This window comes from Rhagoletis zephyria, unplaced genomic scaffold, assembly GCF_001687245.7.
Source record: "Rhagoletis zephyria isolate East Lansing unplaced genomic scaffold, Rhagoletis_zephyria_1.1 Rzeph_scaffold_01331, whole genome shotgun sequence".
In the NCBI taxonomy this organism is placed as follows: Eukaryota; Metazoa; Arthropoda; class Insecta; order Diptera; family Tephritidae; genus Rhagoletis; species Rhagoletis zephyria.
In genome coordinates this window covers 29,388-56,379 of record NW_016158415.1, presented here as the reverse complement: position 1 = coordinate 56,379, position 26,992 = coordinate 29,388, and the positions used below count along the sequence as shown (strand labels likewise).

Here is a 26,992-nt window from a genome sequence, read left to right as displayed (position 1 = left end):
TTTTTTTTTATAACTAGGCCATATAGACAATTATCGCATATTTTGATTATATCATACCAGCGACATGTTATTAAATAAAATTATAATGCGCTCAGGTATTGAAACGAAACATTTAAATTTTTGTAAAATATGTACCAATCTAACAAAAAAGTGTTGAGTTTAGCTCTTACTACCTAACTTCAAAAGAAGGATGTGGTTATCAATTCATCGGAATATTTTTTATGCATCTTACCACTTTTTACCACGTTGGCCGGTTTCTAGAATTACTAAAAAGAAGGTGGTACCTCAGAGGTGGTCCCATACTAATTTGGTTTAGATCCGATTATTGGATCATGAAGAAATTAACGGTACTCTTAAAATTTTATATGAGAATTAAAATCGGTTCTAATTTTTGCTTACAAATTACTTGTTTTTATTTGTTGTTATGTAATATTGCTTATGTGGATGGTAAACGCTTTAAAAATAGTATAACGAATTAGGTGTGAAAGCAACATGGAATTTACAGGATTATAATTGTAGATCATAGAATTTTTAACCTTTTTTTACTTAATATCTGTCTGCTTGCGCCATCTTATTAGAAGGTTCAGCTGAAAATAAATTGTCTAGAAGCAGTAATTATTATTATTACTTTAATTTGAAGTATGAAAACAAGAACACAATATTAACACATACATATTTATTTTACACAACCTTTGTTTTATTATTTGTTTGTAGTTTTTGAGTGAAACGACTGCATATATGAGTTGACTAAATTCAAATGGGAATCAGGACGGAGTGGGTATAAACATATGTATTTACACTACTACTAAAATGGTATGTTCGTATGTATTGAATACTTTCTTAGTAAGGGGATGTTTCGGGGCGAAGGCAAATAATATACCTTACGATACGGCCATTGTCAGCCATTGCACTGATGCGCTGCGACGATCGGCGACGATGAAGATTCCGATATTCAGCATAGGGCCGATAGACTCGAAAGAAGAAGGTCTGGAAACATTTTGTAGCCGATACAACAACAAAAATATTTATTATGACTGTGTGATTTGGTTTCTAGGAAATATTGTCTAAGAATACATCAAAATCCGTCATTTAGGGGTCGATGCACGGGCTGTTTGTAATTAAGTAAAATAAGTAAATTACATTTTGCAGGTCTGCAATTGACCTTATAATATGGCCAACATTAACACCCAACGTGATACTTTAATTATTCGCGCAATATTAAAATTATGATTGCAAAGTCGAGCAAGCCCATCTTTAAAGTATGTATTACAAAAGGATTCAGGTAAAATACAATTTTCGACCCATCCTAATGTACATACCCCAAAAAAAGGATTATATGTGCAATACTTCCACTTCAACTGGTTTAATGAAAAACGAATACTAGATCTTTGATGTTTTTTCCCTATGATTGTATTCATTAACTCTATCAAAAAGAATAAATGTAAACACCTTTATATGCTTTAGTATGTTTTAGTTTATAACAAGATAATTTAATTGTACCATTATGCTGAAGTTTTAATATAAAATATTTATATGTGCAAAGAAACAAGTTGCAGTTTATGAATTATTTTTTTTTTTTAATTTTAAAGACAATTTTATTTGTTGGTATTGGTTTAGATTTCTATTTCACAATTTTGTTTGTTTTGCCCTTCGCGGCATTGATTTTACCGAAATTTTGTAGTAAAATTTGTATGATTTCCTCCTATTTGTGAAGTTTGGTATATGTATATAAGTTTCAACACGTTGTCATTCTGTTTCGAATAAGTAAAAATCTTGTTGAGGAGTAGATCTTACAAATTCTGTGGTATTAAAGCCCATATTTGAAGAAGTATTTCATTCCTCGAATAACAACTTTGTTGGTCGCACGATAAGAATAACAATGTTTTACCGCTGCGATTTCCAAAAAACCTTCGGTCGAAATGCCCGAAAATTTTTCCAATATAATGCGCAAACAATGGCTGCATTTCTTTATTCATTCTGAACGTTTGGAATAAACTTTTTTGTTTATTTATTCCTTAGAACGTTCCTGATCATGGTGGAATAATAACAAGGTGTTGTCAGTAGCGACGTGTTTGTTGTGATTTTGACAAGATCGGCATGCTTATTTTCAGTGCTGTCGATCTTAATTTTTATACTAATATTCGTTGGCAAATAGTATCTAAAATACTCCTTTTTAGTAATTCGTTTTATCGCGATATTTAAAGAACTTGGTGTTTTCGGAACAATATTAATATTTAAAATTGCTGGATTTGTATAATTTTTGTCCGCAAAAAGTAAAAAATAAAAGACATCGTGGTTATCAATGGAAAAAACGTACACAAAAATCGTATGGAAAGGCGATTTTTTATATTAAATATCTTTTGCTGCATTGTCATAATATCGAGCCAAATGGACTACTGATACACTAGAATAGAGCGGCAGCATGTTTAAATTATGATTGTGCTTATATTATCGATATTTATGTGTTTTAATCTATATGTCAGCCGCTGTGGCGTAGTGGTAAGCAGTGCGCGCTTCACTCCGCAGTACCTGGGTTCAAGCCCTGGTCAAAGCAACATCGCAAAAAATATAGAAAAAAGGTGTTTTCTTAACAGCTGTCGTCCCTCGGCAGGCAATGGCAAACCTCCGAGTGTATTACTGCCATGAAAAACAGCTTCCCATAAAAATGCAATCGCCGTTCGGAGTCGGCGTAAAACTGTAGGTCCCTCCGCTTTGTGTGACAACATCAAGGCGCACGCCACAAGTCGGAGGAGAAGCTCGGCCAAACACTAACATATGTGTAAGCGCCAATCTATTGTTATTATTATTATTATTAATCTATTTAAAAAATCATTTACAGTTTTATAGGAAATTGCCTTATTTACAATATATGTCCAAGCTGTGTGCAACTGACGATACAAACATATATTCAGGCTTATAAGCCTGTAATTAAACATTTTTCTACATTTAATTTGAAATAGTATGCACGAACGGATTAAAAGTAGTAAATAATTAGTACTTTTTCTACTACTTTAAAATGCGTGACCGGAATAGACCTGCCGAAAAAGTGAGGTTAAGTTACTGACAACACCTTGTTATTATTACACCATGGTTTCTAATGATATGTTGACGTATATTTCAAACGCATTCTGTTTATTCCGGCTGTGAAATGGGATTATCCGGAATGTATAAAGAAACGCAGCCAAAGTTTCAACTTCTGGATATCCATTTTTGTCAAATTGAAACTGCTTTATTTCATTTTAAAAGCTATACGATTTTACTTTAAATCAAACATCCATTTTGCCCAGAACAGGTTTGCCATGGAAGACGAATGACTCTCCACTTGTTATGGTGGGCATCTGGATCAAATATGTTGAAGTTTTTTTCATCACTGAAAGTAACGGTTTTCAAGTCTTCCTACAACATTTGTAAAAATTTGCTAAAAACGCATTTTTGTGCGATAGAGTGGGCTGTGGTTCAACGATTTATTTCTAACTACCGTCTACTTGTAACAGAGAGATTCAAATACATATCAATTTTTACGGTAGTTCAGCTGTTCCTATGAGCTAACCTTTGGATATGTCGTTTTGGCTACTCTTTTGGGGTTTGTATAGGGCAGCCAAGCTTATGATTTGAATAGTCGTCGAGATTTTTAAAGGAACTTCTTATTATATTCAACTATCTGATTACTTTAGCAGTTATGTAGCTACCTTTCATGCCACAAAGGTTCATTCCTGTTATACTTCCGGGCTCTTCTTTAGATATTTCAGTGCCACGGGATATTATGGGCCATAATATAAAATGGACAAATAAGAAAACGGTTTTTATTATGAAAATAGCCTCTGTATGTTTAATGTTTTACCACCCAATCATTGGTGTAGTTTTCTGTTGAAAATTTTTAACACTGGAGCAAGCGGAAGCTGAGTAATTCATTTTGCACATATAATTATTTACTATTGAATATTAACTATTGTTTGTGATAACGGTAGTTAAAATTATAAACGAATATCAAGTTTACATATGAAAATACTTATAAACTAAAGGCTATTATAATTGCATACAGCAAAAAGTTGTACCCTTCTTTAATAGAGCGAAAATGCACACATAATTCTTTTACTGGGGTACATATGAGGGGTCACAAACAAACAAAAGTAGCCCCATTATTAGAAACTTTCATACGATACGACGATAAACGCTTGTAAACGTATCGTATGAAATCAGTTTTCGTGTATTAACGATTTCATATGCGCGACAGGTGCGATATTGTGTATTTTTTATTGTGAATTTGAATTTGAGAAATCAACTGGTGTTTCAAAAATACAAGTAATACTATTTGAACCAACAACCTCGAGGAAGGCATAAGGCGACTAACACAATATACGATAAACGCTTACCATCGATGCGTACGTAAATTTCGTCACCTTGATATGGAAAAACTAACTGGACTGAGAAACTGAACAAAAGTTAAAAATTCACAGCTAAACATACTGAAATTTCTATCTTGATTTTACCGATAAAAAATAATTTAAGGTCTTTCTATTTTAAGGTAGCGATATGTACCCACATACATACATGTACATTCGTGGATTGCATTCGCCCTGAAACATTCCCAAAGTATGAATCAATAAATAATACGTTAAAATTTCAAAAAACACATTCTCCTCTGTATATTCAATTTATGCATTTTATTCACTAATACAAATTTTGGGTTTAATATTATTTAACTTTTCGAACGTTAATTCATTTTTTTTTCATAGTATATGTATGTATGCAAGTACTGTATACTTTGCTATTGTATTTAACATACATATTTATTGCAATAATTAACAATTAAAACTCAAAAGTAATAGACAACAGCACATCCAGTTAATTCAATACAAGTCTTGTACATAAGTGTGTAGAATGTACAAATGTATGTACATATATATGTAGGTAGACAAAAAGTTGTAATATCTATTTGCTTGTCTGAATATTTATATGTATATTCTCTTCATTTGTTGAATTGCTTTCAAATTTCATTAAGAAAGATTAGCAGTCGAAAACTGCAATACTTCACTTCATACAGATAATCAGCACACACAGATAATCATAATAATAAACATTGCAGTTGAAAATAAAAAAATTATAATGAAACGAAAAATTCCATACAAATATCCAAACTATACAGTAAATAATATGTGATGCATTTACGCTATTAGATATCATTGGAATATGTCGAAGGCTTGCGCTTGTAGTTGGTTATTGTTGTTGTTGCCGCCGCTTTTCGGTTGCTGTGGCTGCGCCAAATTAATTGCACTAAAATTGGCAAACAATTGTGTTGTTGTTGCGCCTGCTACTCCGGTTGGTTGTTGTAATTGCGGTGGAATGTTTTGTGGTGCAGCGGCAAAAAAGGCGCCGCCTGGAATGCCTATGGCAGCAGATGGTAGACCTGTGGTTACTTGCGCACCAGTTGTTGGTGCACCAAAAGTGGGACTTGTCAACGGTGAGATGCCACTACCGCCAAGTGCATTAAAGCTACTGGCTGATTGCACCGCCAAAGGCACATTGTTGTTGCTAATGCTGGCGCTGCCTGTCTGGTTCGTTGGGCTTTGTGTTTTTAAAGCATTCATCGATAGTGCTGGCGCATTCGCCTTATTTAATTTGCTGTTCAACAAGTTATCCAGATCGATTTTTAGATCTCCAGCTTTTAAATTATCAGACCAAGTGGCACCAACATTTTGGGCAACGATCGATTGCATGGTGGCATTTGTTACCGCATCCAGTGTTTGCGGTTGCTGGTTGTTGTTATTAGCGCTGATGGGTTGTAGTAGATTGTTGTTATTGTTTGCAATTGGTGGTAGAATATTGTCTGAAATAAGAAAGAAAATTTATAGATTCGTGCATAGATTTTCCAGATAATTTTAAGTGTTTTTTGGAAAAGATGGTGAAGTTGAAAAGAAATCGAAAATATGCAATATCTGTACATACTAGGGCTGGGAGTTCTATCTGGGTTTTTTTTGAATATTAACCGAATATCCGGATAACAAAAGGAACCAGACTTCCGGATTTATCCAAATATACGGATAGCCTCAGCCCGAGTACATGCATACATGAATACTTATGTATAGGATTTATAGCCTAGAAATACATAGGTGAGAGTTTTATTGTGATGCTGAAGAAAGATACATTGAAAAAGTGTGAAATCTGGAAAGCATTTAAACAAGAAGCAGATAAAGAATAAAACAACTGAAACAAATAAAAACGTTACTAGCACGGTATTTTAATATACACCTACAATGGCGATCAAAATTAAGTGAACACAAGAGCCAATGATATTCTACAGCTGGAACTGCGCACAAGACGTTGCGGCTATTATATTAAATTGGAGTCAATACAAGAAGTAGTATGCAACTATAAAACTCTGCGTATACAATGTTCCTAAAATTCTCATTGCCACAGTATGTATTTATGTATGTACAGAATGGTCCAAAAATGCATGTGAAAAAGTAAAGTCGGAATTTTTAAGCTCTCACCCCTTTGGATTGTTGTATACCGAAAAAATATACCCTTATTTTTATTTCGAAGTCAAAAAATATTTAAAGGACGCTCAAAGCGCTCAAAGTTTTCCTTGTATCTTATATGGAAAAAACAACTTTTCGTAGAAATTATTATATATATTTAACCATTTCACAGTAACTATATTTTGTAGGTCCGCCAAAACCCCCAGAAAATGCAATGGGGGGATAAATAAAAAAATGTGTATTAAAAAATGGTTAACTAAACAATTGGTTATGTTTATTGCCCAGCAAAACACAGTCTCTAATGTTAGAGAAACTTGGATTTCTACAAAAGATAACTAGGGTAATTCTCTAATCGTTCACGAGTCAATAACGAAGTTAGAGAACTACATTAGAATTCGATTCGAGAATGATTAGAGAAACAACGCAAATTCAAATAAATGTAAATAAGCAATCTTCCAAAAGAAAGAATCATAAATTATTTTTAAGTTCAAATAATTCATTTTTATTTTATTGCAAATACATTTAATACAAATTTAGAAAACAAAGCATTTTATTTAGTAACGCAAAACAGCACTTTGAAATTCACATTCGAATCCCTTTAGAGATCCCCATTAGAATTTGATTAGAGAATTAATATTTTCTCGAGTCGAGAACTATATCCCATTTTTGCTGAGATCATTATGATTCTCGATAGTTTTTCGAGTCGTTCTTTAGCGTTTGAGATTGGAGAATGTGGCTAGTTCTCCAATCATTCTCTAATCGATAACTAACCTCAATATTTGCTGGGTGGAAGTCTCCTGAAAAGAAAAGAGAACGAAAAATATTGGTTTTCAAGAATTCTATACCATTTCTGCGAAAAGTTATTGTTTGAGCGCTTTGAGCGATCTCTAAATAAATTTTAATTTCAAAATACAAAATTGGGGTATATTTTTTTCGATATAGAACCATCATAGAAGGTGAGAGCATTAAAATTTAGACTTAACTTATTTTGGACCACCCTAATGTACACACATACATATGTAAGTTGCAAACTGTGCTGGCTCTAGAATAGCTAAGCTCGGGGCTGGTTGCGATTAATTCGTAACTGAACCCAAATCTATCAATGTTCATTGCATCGAAGCCTATAGAGGAAATAGCGAAGAACAGATGGAAATTAGCCATTTTTTGCTTTTCAGCGATTGCTACCAATACTAGGTATTTTTCATTTGAGCTGCATACTTAAAATCTTCAGTAATTGGCCTGAAGAAGTTGGAATGTATATTTCGGAAAAAATCTGGTGTTCTAGTTTATTACCCCACTAGAACTTGAAAGGAAGCAACTCCTAAAGTGAGGAATAAAAATAATACTCCCTTTGACGTGATTTCAGAGCTATGAGCGAGGTTTTTCAGTTTTGTACTCCGTGATTACTTTCTTAGGAGCAAAATGGGAGATCCAAGGTAGCAATAAAATAATGCTGACTTTGACATGACTTTTAAGCTATCTATAAGCGAGATTTTTCAGTTTTGTCATTCATAATTTTTCGCTTGGGAGCAAAAAGCGACACCTCCCAAAGTGACAGATCCAGGAGTTTTATTTTTATAGCATAGACAGGGGGCAACGTTAATCTGGATTAACGGCGCAGTTGTACCATGACAGACGGAAGTATTACGAATCCCACTGCCAGATTTTTTTTTCTATATTTTTAACCCCTTCAATTTTTACTTTTTAATTGTGATTATGGCTGCTTTGGTCTTGAAATAATTATATTAAATAACATAAAACAAAAAAGCAACAGTAAAATAAAATACAACAAGTAAGAACAGCGCTGTCTTCGGCTATGCCGAAGGCTTCATACCTTTCATGAACATCTGCAAATTTTAGTTTGACAGATTACTGATTTTGAATACATCTGCATACATCGATAGAGGAGTTACATACTTATATAAAAAATCGCATCTAAACAATCAGAGGTATGGAAGATATACTTTATATGGCACCAATCTAAGTGATTTTCACTGCTATGTGATCGGTATGTAAACCGGTAACACAATTTATTGGGTTTAGTTTCCTACATAAAGGAGATATATCGCAAAAACTGGTATCTGAACAATCAGTGCTATAGGAGATAAAGCTTATACAGCATAGATTTTGACGATTTTCTCAGTAGACTTTGTATTATTATTTATAAAATATCTTACGAAATTTATCGGTTTTAGCTGTTCAAATAAAGGAGTTTTACAGTAAAATCCCATATCTGAACAATCAGATGTATGGAAGATATATGTTGTAGTCACCCGATCCTTGTTATTTTCACTGTAAGTATTCTGTTAATAATGAGTGAAAATGGTGCGAAATTTCATGTTCCTAGCTGCATAAATGGAGGAGTTATGATAAAAGACCTCATATCTGAACAATCAGTTGTATGGGGGCTGCAGGTTATAGTGACCCGATCTTTGTTATTTTCGCTGTAAGTCTTCTGTTGATAATGAGTGAAAACAGCGCGAAATTTCATGGTCCTAGCTACATAAATGGATGAATTATAACGAAAAATCTCATATCTGAACAATCAGTTGTATGGGAGCTATAGGTTATAGTTATCCGATCTCTTTAATTTTCACTGTAAATTTTCTGTTGATAATGGGTGCAAGCGCTGCAAAATTTCATATTCCCAGCTATATAAATGGAGGAGTTATAACGAAAAATTTTATATCTGAACAATCAGTTGTATGGGAGCTATAGGTTATAGTGACCCGATCTTTGTAATTTTCACTGTAAGTATTCTGTTGATAATGGGTGCAAGTATTGCAAAATTTCATGTTCGTAGCTGCATAAATGGAGAAGTTATAATGAAAAATCTCATATCTGAACAATCAGTTGTATGGGAGCTATAGGTTATAGTGACCCGATCTTTGTAATTTTCACTGTAAGTATTCTGTTGATAATGGGTGCAAGTACTGCAAAATTTCATGTTCGTAGCTGCATAAATGGAGAAGTTATAATGAAAAATCTCATATCTGAACAATCAGTTGTATGGGAGCTATATGTTATAGTGGTCCGATTCTTCCGGTTCCGACAAATGATTAATACATTATAAAAATACACCCACCTACCAAATTTGATCCGGATATCTCGAAAACTGAGAGACTAGATTGCATACAAACAGACAGACAGACGGACAGACGGACAGACGGACAGACGGACAGACGGACAGACGGACATGGATAAATCAACTCAGCTCGACGTTCTGATCATAAAAGTATACATTTTAATGGGTCTATCTCTTTTTGTTCTGGTACTTACAAACATCGGACCAAAGTTATAATACCATTTCATGCTCATGAAAGGTATAAAAATTAAATATAAATATGTACATACATATAATTAAAAAATAATAAAAACAAAAGTTATTTTTACTCGGCTACCGCGGACGCCAAACTCGCTTGCTTAATTTACTTGTTTGTTCAGAGCGTAGAGTACAGAGAACATGCAAAACTAGCCTGGGCATCTACCTCGTCGTCGTCGGTAATGCGGCAGTGTTGCCAGAAAAAAACTTTCGTTTGGAGCTAAATAATACTAATAGTAGCTAAAATGAAAAAACTATATTTTTTTTTAAATTGAGCTGTTATTGACTTAAAAGTTGCTTTTACATTTTCCGTAATTATAATAAACACAACGAATTTTATAAATTTAAGTACTGAAAAAACCTTTTAAAACCAAAATAAGGTGCGTATATTTCAAATTCTTTGCTACGGCACTTATAACACTTATGTATATGTATGCATATACATACTTATATAAAATAGACAATGAACTAAAAATACTTTACAAACTGTTAAAACCTGCAATTCCAAATATTTGAATTGGCCGTAAAAACTCGGGTTACGAATCATTATTTTGGCCAAATTTTTCTGACAAGTTTTATTTCATTCTCTCTTTAAGGTAAAACCTAAATCTGCGCGTTCAGAAAAAGGAGTTTGTTCTAATTAATTTTTGGTGGAGTCTATATTTTCCCTTGGATGCAAATGTATGTTTTTCCACTGCATTTCGAAATTTGTAATTTTATCAACGCTTAAGTTTTGGTTTTCCTTTTCTACCGTGGCCGTCTGAGAGAATACACGATCTTACCGCTTATCGGAGCCCGAATTACTGCCCAGTATAGTTTATGTGCTCCCGCGCCCCTGGTAGAAACTAATCGACTTACATGCCCATTTTCATTAGCTTAAGCGCCCTTTGCATTAGTAATGGAACGTTTCTAAGTATTAATCGCAATATAGTACTATGAAAATATCCAAAATAGCCTGAGATCACCAAAGCCAAATAAATTTTAGACACTTGTATAAGTAAATTACAGATTTTTTAATTTTAATATATTACCAAATAATAATAAATACAACTTAAACTTTCTGGAGCTAAAAGAGTACTAGATAATTTTTAAAAGAGCTAGGAGCTAAAGCTAAATTTTCAGAGCTAAATAGAAAAATAAAGAGCTAAATCTAGCTCCAAGAGCACCAAAATGGCAACACTGAATGCGGTATCTGAAGTGGTTGAATAACCGACGACTAGTTAGTAGGTCCAGGCTAGTTTAGCATGTTCTCTGTATTCAACGTTATCTGCGTTTTAGTCAGTGTTGTCTTCGAAAATGCCCCTGATCCACATTAAGTTTGAGAACTAACCCTAGGACTTAATCCGAATTCCTGAGATAATTCTTATTAACGAGTTGATCCGGGTCAACGCTGCCATCTGTATATGCCTTCATTAGATGACATTTCTTTTCATAGAAATTTTGTGTTTTTGGAAAAATTAATCATAAAGAAAACAATACAGAAAATATTTGATACTGAAACTAGGACGCAATTATTTACTTAATTTGGTTTGCCAACACGGATTTAATTTAAGATCCGCCATTATGTATTGCAACATTTGTTTAAACTTATTAAATATTGTTTTACCTAATGCCAACCAATTAGTGTCCGCATTTATGAAAGACCTCCAAGTTTTTACGCCCCGTCCAGAGCTTTTACTTGTTGACTCTGATTTCAGATGGGCAAAATCACCTTCACATTTAGCTTTTTTCTGACGTTGGGATTTTTTGAAAGGGCTTTGAAATTTAAAAAACATTACTTAAAAAAGTTATTTAAAAAAATCAGTGCATTCTAATTGAGTCGAGTTAAAGCTGATTAAATTGTTTGGTGCATAAGGTCAATTGGGTATTGAAAATGGCCTTTTAAACTTTTATCCTTGAATATCTTTGAAATATTGCAATTATTATTTTTGAAAAAATAACTGTAAACCTCCAGCGATTTCGCTAAAACTTAACATAAGCTTTGATTTTTTTTAGAAATAGGGAATCAAGAAACTTGGCAAATATGAAATAATTGCCACGCCCTCTACTCTGTGGGCGGAAACATTAAATTTCATCCGATTTCGATGAAATTTAGTTTGTACTCTCTCTTTTACTAGAAAACCCTAAATATAAAGTATGGGGAGGATTGCATCACTATGACGTCCAAAACTCACAAAACATGTAGACCCAGTCATTTAAATGTGATAGAATTTTGATTAGTTTTTGTTTCCTGTTTTCCACTCTCAGAGAACAAAGGTTATACTTTAAAATTACATAAGTGTAAATATTCTCGTCTCTCAAAAAAAAATTAAGAAAAAAATTATTTATATTTTCAAAGTCGCGCGAAGAGATCCCATTATATGTTCGAAAACTACATAAAATTCTCCAAAACATGCGTAAAATTTTAATGACCTGACGGATCGGTACTCACACTTTTTTTACTAATAATCCTTAGCATCTATATATTTCAAGGACCATTTTTTGATAAAAAAAAATAAGAAAATACCAAGTAGAGGATATTTACATTCACCTGAATATTCCACGGTACTTAAATAATTGATTACAGTTGGAAAATTAACCCTTGGTTTAATAGATTAAGCGCGAAAGGCAGCTACTCGAAAACTGATTAGTCGGTACCGCGCCGATTCCAGTATTTTTTTTTTTTTAAAGGTAACGTTCGCGAAGAGAGGGGTGAGTAAATTGCATATGTAGAATTTTGTATTTATGACTTTTACTTTTCCCTCTCTAAGCTCAAACAGTTTTTTATGAACTGTCGCCATGACTTTTTTGCCTGCCTCCATATAATTGAAACATAATGCTTCACAGAGAAAAACTACAAACGCAATTTACTATATTTGGCCCACAGTTTCGTTAGTATATTGATTGCTTCATATGTTTTGAATTTTTTTTTGTATGTTTTAATCATATCAGATTTGCACTGTTCATTTAATTTCAAAAAAAAAATATGTGTCAAATGAAAAGGCTTGGCCTACAGATGTGGAATATTGTATTATTATTCGAGTAGGATTGTTGATGACATCAGATTTGCACAGTCCTTTCAATTTTCAAAATTAGGTGTCAAATGAAAGGGTTTGGCCTTCAGAAGGTTTTATTTTTATTTTTTTTATAGAGTTGCCGGCTGTCTAAAAATTTATAAGATCACATTCAGTGCGTGGCGTCGGCTAGTTAACAGAAAAAAAAGCAAAAAATGTTCACCAAAATTTCAAACTTATTCAGAATTTTTAGAATATTTTTTGGTTCACAATTTTATAGCCCATCAACTTTTAGTACAATAAAGTGTAAGTTTGAAGTCTCAAAAAAATCCCGTACATACACACACATGTGTTTATGTACATACACTATGCTGCGCGCGTTATTTGTACGGAGGCATGAACACCAACTAAACTTTGAAAACTTGTCAAAAAGTTGAGCAGCTGTTATTTTGACCGTAGGTGTGTATGAAACTAAAGCTAAATAAAATAAAATCAAATAAAACAGCGGAAGTAGTTCTTATTGCTTAAACGAAAGCTAATAAAAGAGTACAAAGCAAATAAGTGAATGCTAAATATATGTGTGTGTGTGTGTGCACGTAAAAAAAGAATCAAGTGTGGGAGGTAGTAAAAATACTAGTGTTGGGAAGTATCGAGTACTTTTGAGGATCGAGTTCTTTGGTATCGATACTTTTAAGGATTGGGTATTGGGTACTTTCTTTAAATATACACACAAGCTGGTAGCATTTTATTCAAATTAATATATGAATCCCAAATTACGTAAAATGAATGGCTAACTGTACTGGGTACAAGTATTGTACTTGAAAACTATTGAAACTTCAAATTGAGTACAATCATTTCTGAATACCGATAAATGTAAATAAAACTCAGTACTTTTTAAGTATATTCGACACCTAATACTGAGTAATTTGAATCGATCCTGAGTACATGTATCAAAACGGAAGATTGGAACAGAATATTTTTGAGTACTGAGTACTTTCGACATCTTTTAAGTTCTAAATACTATCCATTTCTTTTGTAAGTACTGAGTTCTTTGGAGTACTCAGTATCGATACTTTCAAAAATTGGGTTCTGTCGATCCTTTTGAGAATCGAGTTCTGAGTACTTTTGGTATCGATACTGCCCAACACTAAAAAAATAGTTAGAACGAGATATTTATATATGTATGTAAGCTGCGATAGTTACGAGCGCTTGAGGAAACACAAACAAGCAAAGCGTTAAACATCCAATTTATGTACTTTTGATTTCTCTGTTTGCTTTACCTAATACGTCCGCGGTGGTACAAGGCCGGGTATGTTGAGAAATGCTTTAATTGACAGATTTTAAATTTTAGTTATCATTAGTTTTTGATAAATTTAAATAATATTCAGCAATTTGCAATGCAAATGCGTTGAACGGAAAAAATCCAAAATATTTGTTAAGCAAAAAACATAAGAAAATACAATCACAGTAAATGTACATATTAGGGCTGTGCGATTAATTGATTATTCAAAAATGTTATGAATCATTAAGTTAGTAACTCAATTCTTCGATTAACTGGAAATTATGATTACTCAAAAGTTCGTTTACTCGAGTAATTAAGATTTTAAATAACCAAAAACAAAAATATTTGAGTAGTTTGCTTTAAGATTAATCGGCACTATGAGTAAAATGAGTAATCAACATTTCAAAGTACTCTTTACATATAAAATAGTGATACTTTGGAAACAACGTTTCTGTTTTCAAAAATTTAAATTTAATATTTTTGTCACATACAGATTGTTATAAAGAAAATACGCATTTTCTAAAGCAAACTCTTTTAATGAGCAAAACTTATTTTTTTGAGCAATCATGTTTTAAGTAACTCGATTAATCATCGTTTTGAGTAATCAAAATCTTGATTACTAGACTAATTGATTAACCGAATAACTGATTAACCAACATGCTCGAGTAATCGAATAATCACACAGCCCTAGTACATATGTATGTTTTATTAATAATATGAATGTGTGAAGTGTTGAGTGGTTAATTGTGAATATACATATATAGAAATTAAATTATATTTTTAACTGTTATATTAATTTTTAAGCACATTTTCTCGTATAATATGTACATAAAATACTTTTACTACTATTTGCAGGTGATTTTAAGGAGGAACCCCCTTTGCAAATGCAAAAAAAAAAATTGTTTCCTGCATATTTCAAAAAGATCGTACTGCAGATAATCAAAATTGTTGATTAATCTGGTAAAAATTTCGGGAGGTTGATGTCTACTGACGACCATTCCTATTTTTAGAATGTATTTAAGACACTGATTCCGGATATGCAATTCGCTTTTGTAGATTGTTTTTGGCTTGCGAATTTTTCTAAAATTTCGGTTGCTAAAATTCGGAAAGCTATATTTCCATTACCATCCCAGAGAATATAAAATTCGATTTGAGTGACACTAGGGTATGGAATTAGGGAGTGGTCAACGTTTTTCGTATTCAGAGGGGCAGCCATTTTAGAACCTCAGACAAAACTATGCCCAACCTTAAAATATACGTTGTTGTCAAGCCGCAGAAATAAAACTACATAAACATATTTTTTCACTGACTCAAAGTTTCCACATTTTGATCAAAAAGCCAGCTTTAAAACATAAATTCAGAGACCTTTAGTAAAACTTAGCTACCTTTTCTTTAATGGAACAAATCTTCCACCAAAAAAGAAAATGTTTTGCAGAGTAAGGGAGGAATATTAAATCAATAGCTGCTATTATCTCACGCGCTACTGTTAGGTAGGGCCTGTTTGAGGCAAGTTATAAAAGCGGTATTAATGCCGCACTGATAAAAAAAAATCTGCAACACTGTAGCAAATGCCCAACCGATAAAACGTTGCCCGAAATACACACCGAACTAATAATTCGCGCAACACTGCGGTTGTTATGCCCATGGGCNTAAAAAAAAATCTGCAACACTGTAGCAAATGCCCAACCGATAAAACGTTGTCCGCAATACACACCGAACTAATAATTCGCGCAACACTGCGGTTGTTATGCCCATGGTACGCAGAGCATAATTTAGAGGGGGGCTGAGATTTTTTTAATGTAAATTTTATTAGAAATGCCAAAATATAGCTATTAACAAGTAAGAAAGTCTAAGTTCATGCGGAGCGAAACATTAAATCCCCGGCGCAAGTATTAAATATATGTTTTCCACCTTTCCGAAAACTACCGCTACATGATAGGCCGGGGTGGTTTTACCCATATTTTCAACAACTTCGATAGAACGTTTAGTTAGACATAATGAGATAAACTTATATAGTCATATGTGGGCGATATCACCCCCTTCTTGCGAAATTCCAAACAATGTTACTACTTTTCATCGGATTGTTTTTAATATTATTTTTGAGTAAATTAGCGTCCTTAAATTTCGAAATATTGCAGTTTCAAGCATTTATGAAATTTACCGTTATATGAAAAGCGGCCGTAATTTTAGTCCGATTTCAATAATTTTCAACGTTTTGCTTCTGTGTGGCAAGCACAATAACCACACCGAGTTTGGTACAAATTGGTAGAACGGTTACCGATATACATATATGTGACCATAAGTGGGCGGTGCCAAGCCCATTTTCTAAAATTTTATCATAAATGTATTTCTTCGTAAAGAATTGTTGCAAGCATCAATTTTGAATAAATTAGCTTTAATATTTACTGATTTATCGAATATTTCGTATTTCTCTAAATTACCGTTATATGAGATGTGGGCGTGGTTATTGTCCGATTTTGTCCATTTTCAATAATTAACGGTACTCCCTAAATTTGTATATGAAAATTGAAGTCGGTTGTGTTTTTTGCTTAAAAATTACTCGTTATTGTAACAATTGAGTTGTCCCGAGCCCTACAAAGGAATTTATATTGCACAAAGTTTATTATGAACTTATTGAAGAGTTAAAATACAAATTAATTAGTAACCTTAATTGCATGCAAATTTTAAAATGCGACTTCGTCTTTACACCAAAATCGTAATTTTTTCATTATTTTTAACCGACTTCAAAAAAATGGGGAGGTTATCTATTCGTCGGAAGATTTTTTTCGTATACATACATTTATACATTTAAAGGAAAGGTGGTACTCTCATTTTCGTTGTTGGTGTTTCCGACAGGGTAGGAGTGTGATGTAATGTGGAACGATTTTCCGTCATCCCTTGTCAAATTTGGTTTGGAGACAAACCGGTTTCGGCGTTGTGCCATCTTCAGTGTCATTTTTCGTTCTGAATAATTTCTGTTTGTCTGTCACTATTTATAGCCGTGTTAAATCGTCGTTGGTTCATAGTTAGGTACGTCTCAGCGGATTATATTCATTCCTTCAACCAGTAGTTTCAGTTCTGTGTGTACATCCTCAGGTAGAAATTAGCTGGTAGGCAAAAATCAGTTATTTTCTTTACCTCAGAGGTGGTCCAATCCTAATTTGGTTTAGATCCGACTATTGGATCGTGAAGAAATTAACAGAAATCTTAAAGTTTTACATGTGAATTGAAGTTAGTTGTGTTTTTTGCTAAAAAATTACTTGTTTATTTAAATCAGAGCTGCTCACTCCATAAGCACTTGTAGCACATTTGTTTTTGTTCTGCGTTCATTGAACTGTGGAAGCACGAGATCCTTTTTGCAAAAATTTTGGGTGCAAAGCGTAGTGTATGTTGTGCTTTATAATTATTAAATATGTGCAAGGAATCTTCCAACTAAATTTTGTAACTTTTCAGCCACTAGATCCCTATCATTTTTTAACGAACTGTATTATTCCACATACATATATGTAAATACTCTAATTGTTAACAATTTTCATTCATTAATCGTACAATAGAAATAAACTTGTATCTTTAGCTTTATTTAAATTACAAAAAAAAAGGTCTCAGTGTACACATAAATTTTGTAGATATATTGTGATTTCACTTCAATATAAAATGCGCCATCCCCCCCCTAGCCCGCACCTGCGTACGCCCATGGTAATTCCTTTAAATAAAATACCCCTTAAAGCCTTTGTAGGGCAAATAATGCATTTGTTTAGACTAAAAACCATAGAATAGTATTTTTTAAGTAGTTTTTCAATCACAAAGATTTGCCTTAAAGTTTTATAAAATTGTGATATATAGTGGATGCGTACTATGTACATAGCCAGACATACATACATACAATTTGTACGTTTGTTCGTTGATATCATTATGCAGAATGCGAATCTGAAGTCTTGGTCCGCAGACTGGGAGATGCACCGCATGCTCTACCTTAACTCTATCAAGCAAAATAAATATGTATACATTTTTTGTATTGTTAATTTATTCGAATTATATTCAGTTTTTTCCTTTTGTAACTTATCTACATAAGAAAATTGTTCAATCTTAAAATCAACGTACACTTCATTCTATTTGTTGTGTGGAATAAAGTTTGTAACAGGTGTCCAGAATTCGATTAGCAATATCTCGGCATTCTTCTGATGTTTCGCCACCAAATAGAGGAGATTTCACAAAATCCTCCAGCCATTGTTGTATTTCAGCAATCTGCTCGCCAAACTGGGTCGTCAGTATATGTGACGGTGTGCACACCAGAGTGGCGCCAATCAGCTCCAGCGTGACTAAACGTATGCGCGCCTCGGCGTTGAATCGGACAAATGCGCATAAATCGAAAACTTCTCGTGCGATTACTGGCAGGAGTGGACAATTCTGGGCGCTGAACACAAACACAGTTAAGGTATGAAGGAAATTCACCAACAACAGCGCATCTATATCCTGCGCAATGTGGTCTGGCTTCACATACAGCATTTGGCGCGTGCGTGCGCCGCGTACAAGCGAGAAGAAGAATGTGCCTGCGACACTATGGAAACGATTCGTTTTCGCCAACTTTGAGTCCAACGCTTTATTGCGGCTATGAAATCTTTTGGTTTTTTCCTTCAGACGTTGTCGTACTATTCGCTGTGCTGCCAGTAAACGTGACTCGTGCTCATTTTCGAAATTAAATTTACGCGGATGCTTAGCTGGTGTTGGTATGAGCGCTGTTTCAATGTTGACTTCCGCTTCGGCGGTGATGCCTGAGAGCTCTTTAGCAGCAGCGGCCAATATTTGCAACATAAGAATGCGCAAATTGGCATTGTAACAGGAGTTGTCGGTATGGAATTCACGACACAGATACTCCGCAGAGGGCCCAGGTAACGAGACACAAATCGCTAAGCCACATTTGAATTTCGTGCGCTCGAAATCTTCGAAATAGTATTGCATTTCTAACGGTACAAAGAGGCGCAATAGATCAACAGCAAGTCGGGAATCTTGTTGTGGCAATTGCGTGCGTATAAGCTGTTCTGCTGAGGACATAGCAGCCTCAAACACTTCGTAATTGTCTGTTTTTGTGCTTAAGGTGTGTAGCAGATCCAGTAAAAATTTGGGACGTTTTTCTGTAATAACTGACGTATCGTTAGACATATCATAAGGTTTGTATTCTTCTTCATCGTCGTCCGAATCTAGATCCATTGCGGGCGCTGATTTTTCAATGTTCTGCGAATTGTCGCTAGTTGCTTTAGAAGCGTTCGATGAAACGGTTTTGGAATTGGAATTTGGAACTACAGGTTTATTAATTTTAGACGCTTCTCCAGTGAAGTTTTCTAATAATTTTTTTAATCTACTCACATTATTCGTTGAGTACGCCTTCTCAGCTTTCTGAGCGTGTTTGTAATTGTTAGCAATACATTCGAGTTCCGTTATTAGACTGCCACGCGGCAACTTCAAAACATCTTCATATTCGAAACGTAAACGTTCCTCTTCTTTTGTTTGTGGGTCTTCCATATAGTTGAATATCAACTCTACAACTTTCATGCCTATATGGCGCTTCACTACGTCCGTACATTCAAGATGGAAGCGCAAAGCTTCGTGCAGTTCGCGTTTATACTTGTTGTCATCCAACTGGAGCAGATTGCTACCTTTTCGATCGATATACAGTTGTTTGGCGGCTATTATAAGTAATTTTGCAATACGTAAATGCTCCTTGTCAGTTAGTTTCTGCAATGCACTACGTTTCGACCAAATGTCAAGTAGTTGTTTGAAGAGCTGTTGGACGAGTTGTTGATCGTTCAGAGCTAAATACCGAACTATAGCACACAGAGCATGTTCGGCATCTGGCGCGCGTTGTAGCGTCAGTTTTTGGGTGAAACAAATTCGCCACATTTCAGAAGCGGCGGCCGCATTTCCAATTAAGCGATAAACATCGACATCAGGAGCAGAAAGTATCATAACCGTAGCCAACCGGTGTGCGGCGGTCGCGTCCAGCAAAATAAAAATGGTTTGTAGGATATCACGCTGCACCGGAAACTTAGCAAACTCATCGGCAATTTTCAAAAACTCACTTAACTGATTGGCATCTTGGTCGATACTACAAAAATTTGTAATAATGCGGCTTAAAAGTCTACTGCAGAATTCCAAGTTGAAGCAGGAAACATCTTCACATTTAAAAATGAAATTGAAAACACGCAACAAATGCAGGAGCAGAAGATGTCCATAATATCTAGGCATAAATGTATCTGGTAGCGCCTGCCCCAACTTATTGGCAACACAACTTGGCATCGCTATAATAATTTGCAAAAATTCTGTAACAGCTGCATTGAATTCTTCCAAAGGTTGTGCCGGCAAGGCATGCAATATAGATTTGAATTTCTGTATTAGCGCCGCATGTTCTCGACAAATGTGTAATATAGCTAATGGCAGCAATTGGGTGTCGCTAACGAGCTCTGTCAGCACATCGACTGTCGTTGAGGATACATCGCCGTCTGCGTTAGCCAAATGCTTGTTGAGTGCATAGAATGTTTCATATATGAAGGCGAAGCTGTAGTCAATTTTTAATAGATTCAAAACTTGCACATCACCAACGGATGGCTTAATGCTAGGCCATTCGCAGTTAAATAATTTCGTTAAGCTTCTCAAGAGTTCGGCATACTCGTACGCGGTGATCTGGGACCAATCGAATTCATCCTTGTCTAGTCCAACTAATTTTTCCGCTGTGCAATATCCGGGCAAGGCTCCATTGTTATATAATTGTTCAATTATTTTCACAATTTTCGCTGTATCAGCTGCGCATGCCACTTGCGGTATGGATTGGACTGTGCTAATTGCCTGTTTCAATGCATTTCTAACGGTGGCAGGTATTGTTTCGATTGTGTGCGTCTCTTCATTGCCGTCCTCGGCTGAAATTGAGAAGAACGTGTGTATCCAATTGGAAATTGTCTCCGCAAAATGGCAAAAGGTATGTACGAGTAGTTACAAAACGTATGCGATTTTCAATACTTTATATTATTCCTACTTTTCAATACGGTAATTTCAGTTGATCAAAAATTTAAATTTAACTATACTATACACATGTAAATTTGGTACTTTACGTTTTCAACTTTAGAGTTAAAGGTGTTAAAGCAAATATATTGGCATGCACGAAAACATTTTGAATGTATGTCTTAAGAAAAATACTTCGCTTACCGCAAGCGAACTTACACAATAAACAAAAAATTTGTGGGCATGGGCAGCACAACGGAAATAAAACCTCTCTCTATTCATTTCCTTCGTTTCCTACTGCAAAAAATCCTACATTGCGATTTAGTGACTATGCTAACTAATTGGGAATATTTTATTGATTTGAAATTTATCTAAATCCTAAACCTTAATACTTAACGGTAATCTTAACTAAATTTTAATATTCATTTTAATTTTATTCTTAATTTTTGAACTTAATCTTAACCTTAATTGTAATAGTAATCAAATTATAAGCAATTGTTTTTTCACTATAATTTTTCATTAAAAACGGTCTCCAACTGAATACAGTTATTATTAAGCCCGAAAATAGCAAAACCAAACAACTTAAGAACGATCACGCTATCACGTCAAAATTCTAAAAATAAAATTTAACTATAAAACAAAAACTTAAGAGTAACTTTAATCTTAACTTTAATTTTAATCTTAATTTTAGTTCTTAAGTTAATGTTATTCTTAGTAATACTTATCTTCACTTTAATAGCAAAACCAAACAACTTAAGAATGATCACGCCATCACGTCAAAATTCTAAAAATAAAATTTAACTATAAAACAAAAACTTAAGAGTAACTTTAATCTTAATTTTAGTTCTTAAGTTAATTTTACCCTTAGTTTTAATATTTCTCACTTCACTTTAAAAATGTTAATATTAACCTTTATTTTAATCTTAACCTCAACATTAACCTCATTTTGATCTTAATTTTAGATGTATTCTTAACCCTAATGTTAATCTTAACCCTTATTTTAATCTAAGTCTTAAACTCATGTTTAATGTTAACCTCAAGTTTAACCTTATCCTTAATCATAATTTAAATCATAGCCTTGTTTTAATCTTCAACTCAATTTTGATAATAATTTTAATATTAAGTTTGATTTTAGTTTTGCATTATGAAATTTTAATCCTTATTTTAATTTTAATATTAAACACAATCTTAATCTTAAGGCGCCACTCAGCCGGTTTCGATACTTCACGCTCAATATTAGTATCGGCGGCAAGTGAGAGATATAGAAAAGAGATGCACTTCCCATGCATTTTGAACGCGAACTTTTTTCGTGACGATTTTGTTTTTAATTACTACGGCTGCTAAAGAAGTTTCACTTCAGAAATGTAAATATAAAGACACTTACCCATTGGCATGCTTTGATGAATGGACAAGTCCCCTAGGCCAGCCAATAGATCCGTGGCTGTTGAAGCACCAGACGCTGCTGTTGTGGAAACAGTTGTAGTGGAACCGCTGAACAAATCAAACGATTCATTAGCTGGTGTTGCAGTTGTCAGCAAATTGTTGTCTACTCCACTAGAAATATTTGAAGTTGTACTTCCTTGGAATGCTGAAAAGTCGGCAAATTCATCGGTGGAAGCTGATGCAATGTTCGCCGAGGGTAGTTCCGGTACCGCAGCACTACCAAAGGCCGAAGTGAAATCACCGAACTCTTGCGATTGCTTGGACTCAATTGCACGCGGGTTGAAATCGTCCAAGTCATCAGGCGTAACAGCAGCACTGGTCAATGTTTTATCATTCGGCACGGCGCACGTTTTGAAAATATCATCTATTAAACTATTGTTGTTATTATTGCTGCTATTGCTGTGTTGTTGTACGTTCGTAAGATTATTGTTAATAGATGATGCCCCACTGCCTACACCACCGCCACTGCTGCCACCAATCAAATCATCGCCATTACCGATTGGTGTATCACGATGAGTCGGCGAATGTATGCCTGCTGCAGAAGGTGACATCTTACCAAAGTTCGCTGCAGCACCCATATCAATTTTTTTAGCACCAACAGCCGGTTTCGCCGCTGGTTGCCTTGTGATGCTCGACGTCGTGCTGCTCGTCGCAGATTTTGGACGTAAATTCATACTGATGGAATTCGGCGGCTTTGCTTCCGTTCCAATTTCAGCGGGACTCGAACGATCGTTATAGCGATAGGCTCTCCTGTAAAATGGTAGAAGTTGTAAAACACGGGAAGCACGTTTCTGATATAACCACGGATTACATACCTCGGACTGGGAGAATCGCTATCGGAGTACTCCCTTTCGCCCTCGTACTGCGCGTCTTCGTCCTCGTAACGATCACCGCCACGCGCATCAGAATCTAGAGTAAATAGAGAGTAAAGGGCTCGAATTTATTTAATTTTCGCTTCATTAATACACGCTATTTATGTAGGTACTTACACCAATTGTCACCGAAATCGCTGCGCTGCGCACGCCAGTCATTATAACCGCTACTTTGTGCACTCATACTGCGCATACCCATCGCATCACTGCTCATGCCAATGTACTTATCCTTATTCTTTTTGGCTTTTTTTCGTTCATCGCGTAGCCGTTCATCGTCCTGTATGAAGTCTATTAATTCTCTAACCTGTAATGAAGTAAAAACAAGATTGAGCAAAATAAAAGCGAGGAAGATTAATTTGAGTTTACGCATTACCTTATGCCTAACGTTGATACCCTGATCCTTGCCACCTTCATCGGTGAATGTGTAGTTTTCCAGCGACCGTAAATCATAAATGTGTTCTCGCGAGGATGTCACCACACGCTCGGATCCATTACGTACCAAATAGTTCAACAAAAGTAAGCTCTGCACGGAATGATGTGCTTAACAAAAAAATGCAATTTTAATATCAATATATTTACTCATACCTTATAGGTTCTTCGCCAATTGGATTTATTGTCTTGTAACATACGCTTCCATAGCATAGACATCACTTCCGGAAAACTCTCATATGAAAAAGTCGAATGCGCCAACTCTTGCATTAAAGGGCCAGTAGGCCCCCAAGGGTCATCATTTGTTGCTTCTCGTACCTTTCCTTCGATTTCTGTATAATTCATTACGACATTGGTGCTGTTGAAAAATTGTAAATTGTTTGAGGATTAAGAATAACCATTTATAAATTATAAATCATATGTGTATACATATTTAATAATAAAACTTTATTTATGTATTCCTAAAAAGCAGTTTTCTTTCTTCAGAGCCATTGTTTTTGTTGTTGTAGCGGCTACAACATCCCCGCCCAGATCGGTTAATATCTCAGTCGTTGTCGTCAAGCTCCACTAACGGAAGCCCTAAGAGCCATCATTTGTAATAGTTAAGATTATTTGAGTATATTCATGGTCGAATTCAAAGTTAGTTGGAACTTTTTTGAGAGATAGTCCATATAAAATTATGTTAAAAGGCTGCAACTACATAACTTTGTAGACGAATTTATTTCGATAATAGTTGCGTTCCAGATGCTTCACGATTTGCAGGTTTTTACAGGAAGTCGTTCCAGGTGACCTCCTCCCATAAGGTTTATTAATGGAGAAAACAGCTGTTCCTGCAAATCGTGAATTTCGTGAATATCGTGAAGCATCTGGAACGCAACTTATGTTTTGACTTCAATTAAAATTTTCTACTGACCATTGAAGTCTATCGGCCAATTTCACGAAAGCAATTTGAGTGGAAAACTATTTTCTTTTTTTGTTTTCCATTTAAATTGCTGAGGGAACCGGCTGTTGGAATGTTGGAATAAATCGCTGCAGCAAAATTGCACAAGTGTGATGTTCCTATTTAAAACTACATATGGAGGGTATTGTTGTAGTTATTTCGGAACAGTTTCGCCCCGATAAAATCGCATGGGTGTGTGGATACCTCTAAAATCGTAAATAAGTTCTACCTCTTAGATTTTTTTCTTTTACTTTTCTAATAAGAAATTAACTAATATTTTTTTATGTGATATTTTACATTATGCTGTATTTCCACTAGGCATTAATTTACAACAGTTTTAATGACAATGTTGGTAGTAGAAATTCAGCATTGCACTTAAGGAAAAAAAAGGGGCCATAAAATAAATATTTCTTACCAGCTGGGTAATTCATTTCTGTTTTGTCTTTTTTGTTGTACATTTAGGTTTATGAATGACTTGAGGTTAAGTTGAGAACGAAGATATATGTATGTATCTCCAATATCCAACATTGGGTAATTTCAACTTTATGTACGCTTGAGAAGCATAGAAAGCTTTGAAGGAGTTTCTTAGCTTGAGAAAAAGATAGTAGTAGTTTCCAAGAATAATGTTAATTTATAGCTGAAAATAGGTTTGTTCGTCGAAAATCCAGCAAGAATTATCCAACACTCAAAATGTCAGAGTAAGAAAAAATTCTTTCAAATTCTCTCTCATGTTGAGAAACTTGCCAATTTCTTCACGAACACAAATTTGCAGGAATTTGCGAGTTTTCTACCAGCTGGGACACCAGCTGAGTTGCATTTCAAACATAATAAATTTATGTAGATAAACAAAAACAGGATATACATATATGAATATTTCTTGTTATTCTGACTTTCTTTAAAATATATTTCAATTCCGATTGCGAATACAATTTTTTCAGCCGAGTACAGTTCTGAGTGATGGATAATTTTTTGGTCTGCACAAACGCGATTTGGGCAAAAATCATCATAATTCGTACAAATTCGTACAAATTGTTTGCTCGACTTTCGATGATTCAATTTTTCTGATGCTATCGAATTTTTACAAGAATTCGAAAGTGCTCAAAATAAAGACCCTCCCTTTTCTTTGCGTTTTCCCTTTCGTGAAAATCTTTGTATAATTTCTAACAATTTTTACACATAATTTTATAAGAAATGTAAATTTTTTCCAAACAACATTAATAACATCGGTTGTAATCGATTGAACGCATGTATGTAGCTAAGACATCCGGCCACTTTGGCATTTGTACAAAAGTCATCTGGAAATACAAAGAAAACAAAAATTGTCAGAGTTTGTGTGGCTTTGGCGTCCTGATGGCCCCCGAGCGCATACCTGTGTATGGCCAAAAAAAAAATTTTTTTTAAAGCACGTTAAACTCATGTACATCATATATGTGCATTAGGGTGGTCCAAAATAAGTAAAGTCCGAATTTTAACGCTTTTGGATTGTTCTGTGTCGAAAAATATACCCCTATTTTTTATTTAAGATCAAAAAATATTAAAAGGTAACTCAAAGCGCTCAAAGTTTTCCATGTATTTTATATGGCAAAAGACAAAACAACTTTTCGTAAAGATGGTATGGAATTTTTGAAAGTAAAAGTTTTTCGACCGTAAACCCGTGGTTCTCTTCAGGAGACCTCCGATAAGAATATCCAATTATTTATATAACCATTTTTTAATACTGAAGATTTTTTATTTATCTCCCATTGCATTTCCTGGCACTTTCCGAGGGTTTTGGCGGACCTATAAAATATGGTTACTAAGAAAACATGGTTAAAAAAAACAATTGGGTACTATTATTGGAAATCTTCTGAAGACAAACAGATTTTTCCGATCGAAAAATATTGATTTTCAAAAATTATATACCATTTCTACGAAAAGTGGTTTTTCCCCATATAAAATACATGTAACACTTTGAGCGCTTTGAGCGACCTCTAAATATTTTTTGAATTCAAAATAAAAAATATGGGTATATTTTTTCAGTATAGAACAATCCTAGACGAGAGCATAAAAATTCCGACCTTACTTTTTCACATACATTATAGACCGCCCTAATGTAACGGGTGATTTTTTTGAGGTTAGGATTTTCATGCATTAGTATTTGACAGATCACGTGGGATTTCAGACATGGTGTCAAAGAGAAAGATGCTCAGTATGCTTTGACATTTCGTCTATTCATGATGAAATGTCAAAGCATACTGAG

General features: G+C 34.4%; 1 protein-coding gene across 2 annotated transcripts in view; it reads right to left on the bottom strand.

Annotated features, from left to right (window-relative positions):
* Positions 1-4,028: 4,028 nt before the first annotated feature.
* Positions 4,029-26,992, bottom strand: part of lqfR (clathrin interactor lqfR) — a 35,679-nt gene continuing 12,715 nt past the window's right edge. Inside the window, exons 2-7 of one of the 2 annotated variants that reach the window (XM_017617086.1) lie at positions 23,970-24,171; positions 23,758-23,907; positions 23,502-23,688; positions 23,328-23,421; positions 22,454-23,262; positions 4,029-5,827 (exon numbers count right to left, since the gene is read on the bottom strand). In XM_017617086.1, the coding sequence (XP_017472575.1) occupies positions 5,181-5,827; positions 22,454-23,262; positions 23,328-23,421; positions 23,502-23,688; positions 23,758-23,907; positions 23,970-24,171 (2,089 nt within the window). In that variant the 3' untranslated portion in view covers positions 4,029-5,180. Of the gene's footprint in view, positions 5,828-17,290; positions 20,988-22,453; positions 23,263-23,327; positions 23,422-23,501; positions 23,689-23,757; positions 23,908-23,969; positions 24,172-26,992 lie in introns of those variants that run through there. The other variant, XM_017617085.1, reaches the window with a different exon arrangement.